Below are 14,835 nucleotides of genomic sequence, written 5' to 3'. Positions count from 1 at the left end.
TGAAAGAGGCGGGTTTGGTAATTTCCGGGTACTCGGACAACAGTTTACGGAAGGGATGTTCCACGCTAAATGCAAAAATTGAGGGTTGAGTGGTACTTACCATTTTTGCGGCGACCTTGAGGAACGTCGTCAGGTCTATCAACCTACGTGCACTTAAATCGACAACCAGCTTATGATGGGCTAAAAAATCAGCTCCCAAAATAGGCTGCTTAACGTCGGCGACGACGAACTCCCAACGGTACGGTCTGCGTAATTTAAGGTCCAACACTAACGTTTTAGTCCCGAATGTCTTTATTTCCGTACCGTTCGCGGCGTAAAGTTTATATCTCGCGCACTCGTTACTATAAAAACGATTCTTTGGCGGCAAAATCGACACATCGGCGCCCGTATCGACTAAAAACTTAAGTCCACTTTCCCTATCCGTAACACACAAACGACGGCTAACCGATGTAGTGCAAACCTCCGTCGACGATTGCACCATCGTTTTTAGTTTTCCGAACCCGACGTTTTCCACGCGCACGGCTGGTAGCAACGCTGGGCCTTCTCGCCGAACTTGAAATGATATCGGCAAAGCCAATCTGGGTCGTCCTTGGTACGCCGAGGTTGACCGCGCGAAGAGCTCCTAGCGCGCGATGTTGACCTCCCGTAGCTGCGTCCTCGCTGCCTCTGATTTCTCTGCCGCGACCTTGACCGCTCCATGTTTGACATTTGGGCGGTGAGTTTGGCGATCTGTTTAGTCAGGAACGCTATCTCTGACTGCGAAGAGGTTGACCTTGACGCGTCGCTGTCACACAGCGGCTTACCGAATGACGGCGGTTGCTTGACCTCGGAAACGTAGCTATGACGCGTAGCTTCAGTCACATTATCCGCAATAATGGCCAATTTGTCGAGATCACTTGTTTCTGCTACTGCCAGGACTCCTCGCACGTTCACAGGTAAGCGGCCTTGCCACAGAATCCGCAGGGTCTCATCGGGGAAGTTTTCACGAGCCAGGTCCCTCATTCTATTCAGTAACTGGCTTGGTTTCGACTCACCGAGTTCCAATTCCCCGATCAATTTTTCAATTTGACGGATTCTCGTGTCCTCGAACAAGGATAACAGCTTGGCCTTCAGCGCGGCGAACTTGTTTACGGCCGGCGGGCGAGACAGGAAATCCGTAAGCTGCACAATCACTTCTTTAGGCAGCTTGGCGACCACGAGATCGAATCTGGAATCATCCCCCAGCTTCTGCGGCGCGAGGATGGCTTCGACGCGAATAAACCACACTCGCGGCTGGTCCGTCCAGAATTCCGGCAAACGGGACGACAGTGAAATTGCCATTATATCGGGTTTGACGTCTGGTGGCTCGGCGTTGGAGGTTGCGGCGGCGCCTCCGTCTGCTGGAGGGGCGGCCGGCGGTTGCACCGGGGCTCCTCTCAGGGCTGCTAGTGGATCAGGCATCGCTGACCTTGAGGCTTAAATCTTCGATGTTTAAGATATCACGTCGGGGTCACCACTGTGCGACTTAATCTTTGTGTCGCACACTCAAGGTCTATAAGAGAGGTGGTGACCCAGTGATAACTCCGTTGTTATTCTAATATATTATTTATTGGCGTGTGTTCACAATAATGGTACAGAAAGAAGTGGCGGGGCCCGTGAGAACATACATGGACGCTAACCCCCCGCGCGTCCCGCGCGTCGATTCTATTTTGCTGCGTTGTGGGATTAGCCATCCATGTGTGTTCCCACACAGTCACCAACATCTATCATTGGACAGACTCATCTGTAACTCTAGGATGGATCTGTTCACCCTCGCAGAATCTTAAAACGTTTGTATCAAACCGTGTCGCAGAGATTCAACAGCTTACAGCAAATGGATCCTGGAGACACGTCCCAGGTGTTCAAAACCCTGCGGACTTAGCATCACGTGGTGTAAGTCCATCACAAGTAGCTGATGCTAACCTATGGTGGCACGGCCCCTCCTTTCTATTAGAAGGGCCATCAGCCTGGCCAGAAGTCATTAAACCTAGTGCCAACATACCTGAAATAAAAACTTACAAAACGAATTCTAAACCTAAAACTACTATACCTATAACATGCACTACAACTATACCTATAACCTATGACAAATTAGTAAATTTCGAAAATTTCTCTAAATTTACAATATTATTACGAAGCTTGGCTTATGCATTGCGTTTTGTCCACAACGTACGACACTCAAATAATAAAACAACTGGCCATCTAACTACAGACGAACTGCAATTGTCATTACATCATCTTGTTAAGCAACACCAAGAGGAGTGTTTCGAGCATGAACTACATCTACTAAATGATAAAAAATGCTTACCTTCAAAATCGCGAATCCTTTCTCTCAGACCCTTCGTGGATGAGAAGAGTATCCTCCGAGTAGGCGGACGTATTCAAAATTCATCTGAAATATTTAGTAAAAAGCATCCGATTATCTTGGACTCTAAAAATCGTTTTACCAAATTACTTTTTATCCAAGAACACAAAAAATTGTGCCACGGAGGTGCTCAGCTTTTACTGACTAACGTCAGGCAATTGTACTGGCCTGTTGCTGGAAGAAGATTAGCTAAATCCACTGTAAACAATTGTAAAATTTGTAAAATACTTAAAGCTAAATCTGTTATACCAATAATGGGAAACTTACCCTCCGCTCGAGTCAATCCTAGCTTCGCTTTCGAGGTTACCGGTATCGACTTCGCTGGTCCATTTCCGACTCGCGACCGAAAGGGACGTGGTTGCAAAATAATTAAAAGTTATTTATGTATATTCGTCTGTTTTGCAACCAAAGCAATTCATTTGGAAATTGCATCAGACTTGAGTGCGGAGGCATTTATCATGTGTTTAAATCGTTTTATCTCTCGCAGAGGAAAGCCTAGCGTAATCCATTGCGATAATGGCCGAAACTTTGTAGGCGCAAATAATGAATTTAAAAGATTCTTGGAATCTTGCGGTGAATCCATCTCGTCATATGCTGCCGGTGAATTCATAAATTTCAAGTTCTCACCTGCTTATTCACCGCATTTTAACGGACTTAGTGAAGCTGGCGTGAAGGCTGCCAAGCATCATTTAACGCGTATGATAGGGAACACTAACCTCACCTTTGAGCAATTGTCGTCTCTATTTGCACAGGTCGAGGCAATTCTTAATTCCAGGCCTATAACTCCCCTATCAGCCGATCCTACAGACTTTTACCCTTTGTGTCCCGGGCACTTCTTGATCGGCAAACCGCTCACATCATTGCCATCGCCCACACTCACCGAAATCAACCCAAATCGTCTTAGAAAATATGAGCACATTGAGCAGATGCGACAACAATTTTGGGAGAGATGGCGCACTGAATATTTGAACGAGCTGCAGCAACGATCAAAGTGGCGCATCAATCAGGGAAAACTCGCTGAAGGCGATATGGTGGTCCTCAAGGAGGCTAACTTGCCACCACTCAAATGGCGCATGGGCCGCATTCATCGACTGTATCCAGGAGCCGATGGGATAGCACGCGTTGCAGACGTGAACACGTCCAAGGGTATCATCCGCCGTGCCGTCACAAATCTCTGCCCGCTACCTAACGATGAGCGTGAAGAAGCTACTCGAAAACCCACAGTTTTCGAGGGGGGGAAGATGTCTACACTCACCCTTACCTAGCTGCTGGACGAGAGAGGGGCAGACGCGCGGGAGGAGGACATATGACCTTTTGAATGACATTACCAATCCATCTACGGCACGATCAAGCTGCCTTGTACTTCAATATTAACCCTATACCAAAATTATGTTATATATACTCATTTGTGGAAGCTGATTATACTTATATATACTGCAAACCGTCTACTTCATTGAAGAGCACCGAATTATCCAACAGTGGGTATGCCTAGAATCCACCTCCTGACCGCCAGCGCTCCGTCCCTTCATACGCTTTCTAGTGCTCGACCACTCAAGTCACTTCTTAAATTAAATAAGTTTCTTGTTCGTGGAGTCTCGCAAAATGCCGAAACGTAAACGTGTTAAGAAATACGAAGACGACATTGATCATCTACTGCATAAAGTTCGAAAATTAAAACGTAAAATACGACATAGTGAAAGTGATTCGTCACACAGTGGCTCCAATGAGGAATTTATACCACAAGAAACAGGTAAGTCTTTTTAATTTTCGCTTGTGCAAATTTTAAAACGATCAAGGTTATTAAGCCTAGGTATATGTGCACTCAGATTTATCCATTGGGGATAAATCAAAGTACAAATTGCATCGGTTGGCGTTCAGTTCATTGGGGACTGATACCTAACTAAATGTATGATCTATTAAAAAATTAAGATATTGACTGTATAAAACCACAATACGAGTTCATACTTGTAAATACATCAATGTACTCCGATTAGCCGTTGGGGCTAAGTCGACGCATGGTATGACGGTTGGCGTACAATTCATTGGGAATTGTTACCTAACACCTAACTTTAAGAAGGGATAACATGCGTTATCTGGTTCAGTTCAGATGATTAGAATATTAATAAGTAATAATATTTTTGAGTTTTATGAGTAATAAATAAAGTCATAGATTTTGTAGGTACTTACTTACTTAATTATAGTACTTAGGTAATAGTTTATATATTTATAATATACCAGTACAGTTTGCCTTAATTGTAGTCGTGAAGAGGTTCATAATTTGTTTTTAAAAAGTTTTAAATCAAGTATATGTCGAATACGGATGGTCTCAAAGGGCGGTGGGCGCGTGGGGTAGTACGATAATGTATTACTTCACAGCTAAACCAGTATGCTACCATGCTACCAGTGCATGAAATAAACCTTAGGACTCGTTAACCATACTAGTGCCTACTATACTTCAGTACTAAATGTTTAAAAGAACTAATTGCTATGTTTAACTCAAGGGAGCGATATGAAAGTAAAAAGAAACTGTTTAAATCTTTATTCAAGTCAAACTAGGCCGGCTCCAACCCTACGCCTCTAACATGAGAAGATTTAGCCCTATATGGGACCGGCAACAAACTCAGAGGGACAAATATTTTCAAAACAAGTTAAAACAACACATAACACATCATTTCTTTATTTCACAAAAGTAAGCTTCTAATGAAACATAAGAAAACAAAATAATACTTGAAATAAAACACTTAGCTAAATGGTTAAAGAACGCGGGATTTTATAAGCTATCAGAATAATCATTTAGGTATAAGCCTTCAGGAACGTAGCGAGTTAGGCACGAGGTTGGCTAACGAGTACGTCCGATCTCTAGCGCGGTCCGATCAAGAAGAACTACCAGCGGCGGAGCCTCTCCGCTCCCGCCTCAGTCAAGTTGGCAAACCTGCTCGACCAGTCTACCAACATACCGACAAAAACGCCAACTCGTGCCTACGCTCACTCGAGAGAAACCTCTCGACGGTCCAAAGCCTTCTACCTGTCATCTCAGTTCAACAACACGCCAATAGGTGGCGTTACTCTCTACGCAACTTTATTTCAACAATGCGCCAATAGACGGCGTTACTCTCTACGCAACTTTATTTATTTCGTTACAACCAAATAATACGTAGCTCAACATTGCTAATCGATTTTATACAGGCGTCTAAAATAATGAACTATAACGCTGCAATACGTCTTTCTGGTGTCAGGTTCCGACATATATAAATATGAAAGCAAACTAAGTAGGTATTGCTTTTGTTCTCAGCATCACCGGTTTTACGACCAGATGATTGGTTTCCGGAATACCCGGATTATGAACTGAACTACGGTCCATACAGTCAGAATGACCAATATAATGGCGCTGAGTATCAGGGAGACCCTATTGAGGCCAATAATAGTCCTATAGAGGAACCTCAGAATTCTGTTGGAAATTTGATAAAGCCTACTGAGGCTCAGCAAAGCGCTATACAGACCAACACACAGGCCGTGACAAATACAAGCGACAACGCCGTACCCGGCACGAGCTCCAACGCCATAGCCGGCACCAGCTCCAGCGCCATAGCCGGCGCAAGCGCCATAGCCATACCAGGCACAAGCACGTCCACTGTTGAGCATGCCGATGATAATAAGGTCGCTGACATAATCGATTTGGACGATGATGTATTACAAATTCTGGGAGATGACCCCTCGTCGGCCACAATATATGGCAAAGAGGTACGTGCAGAAATAGCTACCCGTTTTACACATGTAGCCATAGAAGGTATAACTAAAGAAATCCGTAAAGACCTCCTTAGTAAATACCTAATACCTGCTAATTGCGTGAAAATAGGCGCGCCAAAGTTAAACCCTGAGATCAAAGCTGCCATATCAGAAAATTTTGCTAAACGAGACAAAGGCATCGAGTCCAAGCAAAATAAGGAAATGGCTTGCGCAATATCTTGCCTTAGCGAAATAATTACATCGCAATTAAATTCGAAAGAGAAAAATAACGACCTGTTACAAAAACTTATAGACCTCGGTCGTATTTTGTGCGATTTACAATACGCAGACAGCGTAACCAGACGCAATTTTATACTTTTCTCATTGAAAAAAGATCTCAAAGACCATCTGGTGAATACCAAGATAGACACTTGCCTATTTGGCGAAAACTTGACGGAAACGCTTAAATCAGCGAAAGCCATGATTAAATCCGGCGGAGAGATAAAAGCTCCTGTTCCTAAGCAACCCGTAGCGCAATACAGGAGGGTGAAATCCAGTGTGTCGTGTGTGTGGCCGCGCAGGCCGCCGCCGGGCCCGCCGCCGTCGGTTCCGACTCCGAGGGGTCGCGCGCCTGCTCCCCGCGCGCCGCCGCCCCAGCTCCCCCCGGCGCCGCCCGCGCGCTACTACAGGCCGTCGTACGCGCACCAGCCCCCGCCGCGTCACTACTACTAGAAACAGTTAAGTACGCCGGCCGTTTATCACTATTTTATAAACAGTGGGCGCTTATTACTAATGACCGCACCATACTTTCATGGATAGCGGGCTATAAAATCAATTTCTCAAGTACTGTTGTTCAACATTCTTTGCCCTCACTGCCAGAATATTCTGATGTAGAGAAGTCACATTTTGTAGATGCCATTAATAATCTCTTGCAAATAGGTGCTATATCCGAGTGTAATCCTTGTGACGGCCAATTTGTGTCCAGTATTTTTCTTGTGCCGAAGCCGAACGGAAAAATGCGTTTTATACTCAATCTAAAACAGTTAAATACATTTATTAAAACTGACCATTTCAAGCTCGAGGATTTGCGAACAGCTGTTAAGCTTTTAACTCCGGATTGCTTTATGGCTACGCTCGACTTGAAAGATGCGTATTTTTTAATAAAAATTCACGAGGAATCAAGAAAATACCTACGTTTTATCTATGAAAATAAAATGTACGAGTTCAACGTTTTACCGTTCGGCCTCAACACTGCGCCTTATATTTTTACAAAAATCACAAAACCTATTGTAAAACTACTACGTTCCGCAGGCCTCCTCTCTACCCTGTATCTCGATGATTAGTTACTTTTTGGTCAAAGTTACGAACAATGTCTAGAAAACATAAAATTAACAGCACAATTATTGACTTCATTAGGCTTTATTATCAATCAAGAGAAAAGTATGCTTACGCCTATGACGTCGTGCAAATTCCTAGGAATGATTATCGACTCGCGTCGTTTGCGACTTAGCTTACCTTCTGAAAAACGAGCGCGCATAAAATCTGAGTTAGAACTGTTTTTAAAAATTAAACGTTGCAAGATTAGACAGCTAGCAAAACTCACCGGCCTACTAGTCTCCGCATGCCCGGCTATCGAGTACGGATGGTTGTACACGAAGGAACTGGAACGGTGCAAGTTCCTTAACCTACAAGGCCACGATAATTATAATCGTACAATGAGTATACCCGAGTCAATCCTACCTGACATACATTGGTGGTTAATGAATATCGACAATTCCCATAGTTGCATTCGCACAGATAATTACCGAATTCAAATATTTTCTGACGCCTCAACTACGGGGTGGGGGGCAGCCTGTGGGGGTGATACGGCAAGCGGCCAATGGTCTAGTACTGAACGAGAAAATCATATCAACTATTTAGAGCTGCTTGCCGCATTTATTGCTTTAAAAATTTACGCACGTGATTTGTACAATTGCCAGATACTCCTTCGACTAGATAATACTACCGCGATAGCGTACATTAACCGAATGGGTGGTATACAATACCCTCACCTTACCCAGGTTACGAGGGAGTTCTGGCAATGGTGCGAACGAAGAAAGTTGTTTGTGTTTGCATCCTATATAAGATCCCGCGATAATATCATAGCCGATTACGAATCAAGGAGATCACATCCGGATATAGAATGGGAATTAGCCGATTGGGCTTTTAATCGGATAGTGTACAATTTCGGTTTACCGTTCATTGATTTATTCGCAAGTCGTATTATAAATAAGAAATGCGCAAAATACATTTCCTGGCACAAAGACCCTGATGCGTATGCGGTAGACTCGTTTACCGTAGCCTGGACAGACATGTTCTTTTACGCTTTCCCACCTTTTTCGGTTGTACTGAAAGCTCTTCGGAAGATTATTTCAGATAAAGCTACGGGTATCATGGTCGTACCTTTGTGGCCAACACAACCATGGTACCCTGTCTTTCAAAGTCTCCTTGCTAGCGAAGTCATAACATTTCAGCCATGTAGCAATGCTTTAATTTCTCATTCCAGTTCCCAACGAATACACAACTCGATTACCCTGGCTGCAGGGATATTGTGCGGGTCGCGCTATCGAGAAGAAGCCTACCACCATCCTCATTAGACATTATGATAGCTTCCCTATCACCAAACACGATAAAACAATATGATGTTTGTCTTAAAAAGTGGTGGCAGTTTTGTAATAATAATTCAGTCGACCTATATGACGCGTCTATTCCGACAGTAGTCTATTTTTTGACCAATCTGTTTAATGAAGGAAGTCAATATGGTACATTAAACTCCTGTAGATCGGCCTTATCTCTAGTCTTAGGTCCGACATTATCAAATGATGACAGGCTTCAGAGATTCTTTAAAGGCGTTTTTCGTCTACGACCTCCGACGCCCAAGTACAATGCAACTTGGGATACCAATCTTGTATTAAATCATTCGAGCAATTGGTTTCCTAACGATAAACTAAACCTTGAAAGGCTTTCAAACAAAACGGTTACATTGCTGGCTCTCACTACTGCTCACAGAGTCCAAACAATCTCAAAAATTAATGTTAAAAACATTGAAATAACTTCTGAATGTATATCTATTAAAATTCCAGATATTTTAAAAACATCAAGACTTGGTTGTAAACAACCTATTATATATCTACCCTTTTTCCGCGAAAACCCTTCCATATGTCCAGCGGAAGCGCTTTCTTGCTACATGAATAAAACAAAGTCCTTACGAAAATCTGACAGCCTGTTCATCGCTACTAAAAAGCCACACAAGCCAGTAGGCTCGCAAACGCTCAGCCGATGGATCAAGCGCACACTGAGCGAGTGCGGGGTCGGCACGGCGGCGTTCAGCGGGCACAGCACGCGGCACGCCGCCGTGTCGCACGCGCAAGCGCGAGGCGTCAGCGGTCAGCGTCGACGCCATTCGAAACACCGCAGGGTGGAGCGGACAGTCCAATACTTTTGCAAAGTTTTACCAAAGGCCCATTTTAAATAGCGAAGACTGTCTGTCTCTGGCGCTTTCTGTATTAAATAAATAAATTATGAAAAAAAAAGATATCAAATCAAACTTATCCCGTATCGGTTGATTGTATAAAACTGCTAAGCTATTAGGAATATGTTTAGCAAAAAAGGATACTTGATTTTTCAAGGTTAATTACCTTTTTAATTACCGAAAAATTGTAGTAGCAAATAGTTATAGGATGAAAATTTTGTATAATTTAATAAACAACTTTTATATAATCGTACAATATCTTATGTAGGCGTTTAATGTGATAATTGTACCAATTAGTATAATGACTAATTGCGACTTCAGTTTACACTTATGTGATTTATTTCTCGTTTATGTAATAAATGATTGCAATATAATGGTACTAAAAGTGTTTAAGATTAACATCCTGCCTATAGTACCTGATCCTATAGTTATAGTAACATATCTACAAATCTGTAGAATTTTTGGGTATCACATAAATACAATGACATTTTATAGTATAAATTGTCTAATAATTATAATTATAAATATGTATATGTCATTGATTGATGATTTTTCGAAAAATATTACTCTCAAAGTCTACATGTATATATATCTTCAGTTACTAATCTCGAGGACGAGGCGCGAAGTATAATTAATGATTAAACGAACTTACCTGAAGTGAAGTTCTATCATAATTATACGAAGCGCCTCGTCCGAAGAGATTAGTAACATAGCTCCCTCCCACCCATCGCTTTGCTCATCCCCTTACTATCTTATATAAAATACATCAATCAATGTATGTACTACTATATATGAAAAATATTTCTCTCAACTTAATGAAGGGACGGAGCGCTGGCGGTCAGGAGGTGGATTCTAGGCATACCCACTTATTAAAAAAAAAAAAAAAAAAAATTAAAAAATAACTCCAAACTAAGTGCAGAGTGGTGACACCTACCGGCGTAACTACATGTATATATATCTTCAGTTACTAATCTCTTCGGACGAGGCGCTTCGTATAATTATGATAGAACTTCACTTCAGGTAAGTTCGTTTAATCATTAAGTATTAACTAAAACATGGAATACTATACCGGATGCCTCAGTGCAATACTGTGAAAATGCTACTCAATGACCTTATTTTGTTTAATATTTATAAGTCGAATCAAAATAGAAATAATTTGATGGTAAAAGAGGTGTTTTATTAATAATATTGTATGTCAATTAAGCAGCATTTCTAACAATCGGCCATCCTGAATTTTGCCTGACCCTAGGCAATCCAAAAAAAATAATAGAAATGAAATATTTCCTAACAAAAAAAAACTAATACAATGACTTTGATCATGACTCACTAGGTATACTAAACAAGTAATAACAATACATAACCTATTATTATTATTATTATTATTTTTATTACATACATGGAAAACCAACAGCTATAAACATTTCCAAAAACTAAAATAGATTCACAGAGCCAATTACAGGTTCTCACTTATAAAAACATATATCGTCTCGTATAACATGTGTCGTCTATTGTTTATAAATTACCTAATCAATATCAATTTTAAGAGAAGACTTAATGTTAATAAAAAACAATAGTAATAATAATTATTTTTTTTAAACGATTAACAATCTGAAATTACACTTAAACAACGCTGTGCATAAATAGTTCGTTTTAACATTTATATAACAAGCTTATTTTTACATTTATTGGCATCAGAGGATAACAAAAAAAACAAGTCAACAAATTTACTTATAACATTTTCGGCCATCCTACATATGTAGATTGGATGTCCTCATTCAATTATTTATATTGTTAATAGGTACATATTAATAATTATAACATTGACTAATTATTTAAGATTTTGGTATGTATGTTTGGCCATCACTTAAACTACACACTATCTCCATAAAATAATTGTCTTTCGATTCATGATGAACGGCGGTTTTGTACTATTCAAATCCCTCACTTTCACTTATACACGAACTGGTGACGACTCCACCTAGTAGTTGTCAACTTCATGTAAATACTCTCGGATGTAGCATCTAGTAAATTGTCATCTTGTGTCCAACACACCTACCAGATTCAGCAGCCTCCGGTATGTTATACACGTACAGAATGTAACGGCGTCAGATGACTCGCTCAGCGCACGCTCAGGGTGTAAAAATGAAAAATATATGGGAAAAAAAATCAACATATCGCCAGATCGTACAAACCGTAAATAACGGTGTCCGATAAATTGTTTTCTCGCATAGTGCATGCCCTTGGTGTAACTTCATTTGAAATGTAGTCTTCTTATCACGTGTCACACACACAGGATGTAACACTGTTCGGTCAGTTGCCGCTGAGCAGTAAAATTATTTGAAATTTTCCATCATGTCATATGTCACACATACAGTGTTTGGTAAGTTATTCTGTCGCATAATACACGCACCAGGTGTAAGAAGGAACCTTATCATGGCATACCCACACAAGGAGCATCCGTCTTTAGATAAGCTTAGTTGATGCTGCTTGTTACCGCGTTCTCACGCAGGGAGCTATCGGCCTCAAGCGAGCTTACTGGGTGACCCCTGTTACCGCGTTCTCACACAAGGAGCTATCGGCCTCAGAGGGTCCTAACGCTTGTTACCGCGTACCCGCGCAGGGAGTATCGGCCTCAAGCAAGCGTTTCAAACAGATCTTGTTACTGCGTACGCACACTGGACGCAGCAGCCTCAGCCGAACTAAGTGCAGTGAAGTGGTGGTGATTTATCTTCTTGTTGCCGCGTACACACACAGGGTGTATCGACCTCCAGACACCACGTCGCCTCAGCGGTGGAACGTATGCACTCAGTTTCGGAATATAAATCTTTATACTTTCATATATACCATGAATATAAGTATACATATGTATATATATATAATATATATATTTATATAATTATTTATTAGACTTTTTGTGAAATTAAGATTAGATACATTATCTTTATTTATTAACTACTACGTAAGTATTACGTGGTGAATAATAATTTTATGTATACAACGGAAGACGTACGTGTTGAAAAGTACAATTAGCGAGAAATAAATATTTATTCGTTATCCGAGTAACAACTTTCGTTTTCTGCATCAGATTCAGTAATAGGGCCTAGCCTTATCCAAGGTTTTATTTTATCCGCGGAGTACACATTTTTATATTTTCTAGTCGAGAACCCATCTACGCTACTAACTTCGTAACGATCATTACCCAATACCGCGGTTACCTTGTATGGGCCACTATAGGGTGGAACTAGTTTGTTGCTACTCCCAATGTTGCGAGAGCTCTTTAAAACCATAACTAAGTCTCCCTTTTTATATTGTTTGGCTGAGCAGCGTTTATCGTCGAATCGAGCCTTCATAGATTCTTGCTGTTTTTGTATGTGCGCAGACACCTGTTCCCGTGTCGTGTTAATATTTTCGTTCAGCGTTAGTTGTTCCGATATGTCGTGTAAATGGTTTTCTGACAAGTTTACTGTTTCTTTACCGAATACTACTTGAACTGGTGTTTTCCCTATACCTTTGTTAAGGGTATTATTGAGGCTCCATTGAACCTTGCTAAGGTCTCTGTCCCAGTTACGGTCATCTTTATCAATATTTAGAGCGGTCAAAGAGCTTAGTATGGATCTATTATAACGCTCAATTTGACCGTTCGCACGAGGTGTTGCTACAGCATTCTTCACATGTCTGATCTGATTAGATTCTATAAATCGTTTAAACTCAGCCGAAGTAAAACTGGTTCCTCGGTCCGATACAATCACTTTAGGGGAACCAAACAATCCAACAAATTCACTCATGATTTGAATTGTTGTCCTACTTTTGGTGTTTCTAACTGCTCGCAAAACGATAAATTTGGTAAAGGAATCTATAATTCCTAAAATATAGGTATTTCCGCTTTTACTTTTGACAAAAGGACCAACATGGTCTATGTGTACGCATTCGAATGGTGTACTTGGCTTAAGAATAGGGTGTAGAAAACCTTGTTTCTTACCGGCTGGGTCCTTCGCATAAGCACACGGGATGCAAGCGCGAACATATTTACGGACAAAATGGGCCATAGCTGGAAACCAATAGTCTCTGCGCATTTTTTCTAACGTTTTCTCGAATGAAAAGTGGCCACTTTCGTCATGACATAACTGACAGATTTTCCATCGAGCATCACGTGGTACCACCCACTTCCATTCGACCCCAACCTTCCTGTATATTTTACCATCTTTCAATGAGTAATTATCTCTTATGTCTTTCGCTTCGGTACAGTTTTTATCTAGGACGCTCTTGATCAGTTTCAGTCTAGGATCGCTCAATTGTGCAGCTATTAGAGAGTGCTCTTCAGTAACGATACTCATTATGCCAAGTTCCGTTATATCGTTGCTTTCGTTGGGTAATGGATTTCGACTCAAGCAGTCTGCATGTTGCATTTGAGTGCCTGGTCGGTATTCAATTACAAAGTCGTAGTCTTGGACTAAAAGCCACCACCTAGCTATACGGGGAATAAGATCACGTTTCGTGAGGGTCGTACGTATTGCATTACAATCCGTCACTATCTTGAACTGAATGCCCAGCAAGTATACACGAAAGCGATTTAATGACATTACGACTGCTAGAGTTTCCAGCTCGAACGAATGCATATGCTGCTCTTCCGTTGAAGTTTGTCTGCTAAAATACGCAACGGCCTTGAGGGGTGATTTCTCATGTTCCTTCTGTAGTAAAACGCCACCGATTCCCAACTGACTGGCATCCGTGTGAAGTTCGGTTAAATTCTTGGGATCATATATAGCTAAAACCGGTCTGGTAGTAAGAATTTCTTTGATTAGACTAAAAGCTTTAATTTGAGCTTCACCCCATACCCACGGTATATTGGCCTTTGTTAGAGATGTTAAAGGTTTAGCTATCGTTGCAAAATTCTGGACAAATCTCCTAAAGAAACTAGCCAATCCAATAAATTGACGAACCTCGTGGCAGTTTTTGGGTACGGGAAAACAGGCAACGGCTTCCGTTTTACGTGAGCCCGGCCGTACTCCGTCTGAGGATATTTCAAAACCCAAATATTCAATCGTCGTTTTAAAAAAATGACATTTACTCAAATTCAGCGTCAAATTTGCCTCTCGTATTATACCCAACACGCGGTGTAGCTTCTCGATGCCTTCTTCGAGGGTCTTAGAACCTATGATGATATCGTCCATATAAGCTAATACACCTGGCACTTTATTTCTATTTAACAATGAAT

General features: G+C 41.4%; 1 protein-coding gene and 1 long non-coding RNA gene across 2 annotated transcripts in view; one reads left to right on the top strand and one right to left on the bottom strand.

The window, feature by feature from the left end:
- Positions 1-14,835, bottom strand: part of LOC134805412 (uncharacterized) — a 172,081-nt gene that overhangs the window by 106,062 nt on the left and 51,184 nt on the right. The window lies entirely within an intron of this gene.
- Positions 4,107-6,841, top strand: LOC134805413 (uncharacterized). The gene is made up of 2 exons (XM_063778723.1): positions 4,107-4,133; positions 5,657-6,841. The coding sequence occupies exons 1-2, from the start codon at positions 4,107-4,109 to the stop codon at positions 6,839-6,841; spliced, it is 1,212 nt and encodes a 403-aa protein (XP_063634793.1).

The sequence above is a fragment of the Cydia splendana genome, unplaced genomic scaffold (genome assembly GCF_910591565.1).
Source record: "Cydia splendana unplaced genomic scaffold, ilCydSple1.2 scaffold_104_ctg1, whole genome shotgun sequence".
NCBI classification, from domain to species: Eukaryota; Metazoa; Arthropoda; class Insecta; order Lepidoptera; family Tortricidae; genus Cydia; species Cydia splendana.
Note: the sequence above shows the minus strand (reverse complement) of the source record. Positions and strands in the feature narration are given on the sequence as shown.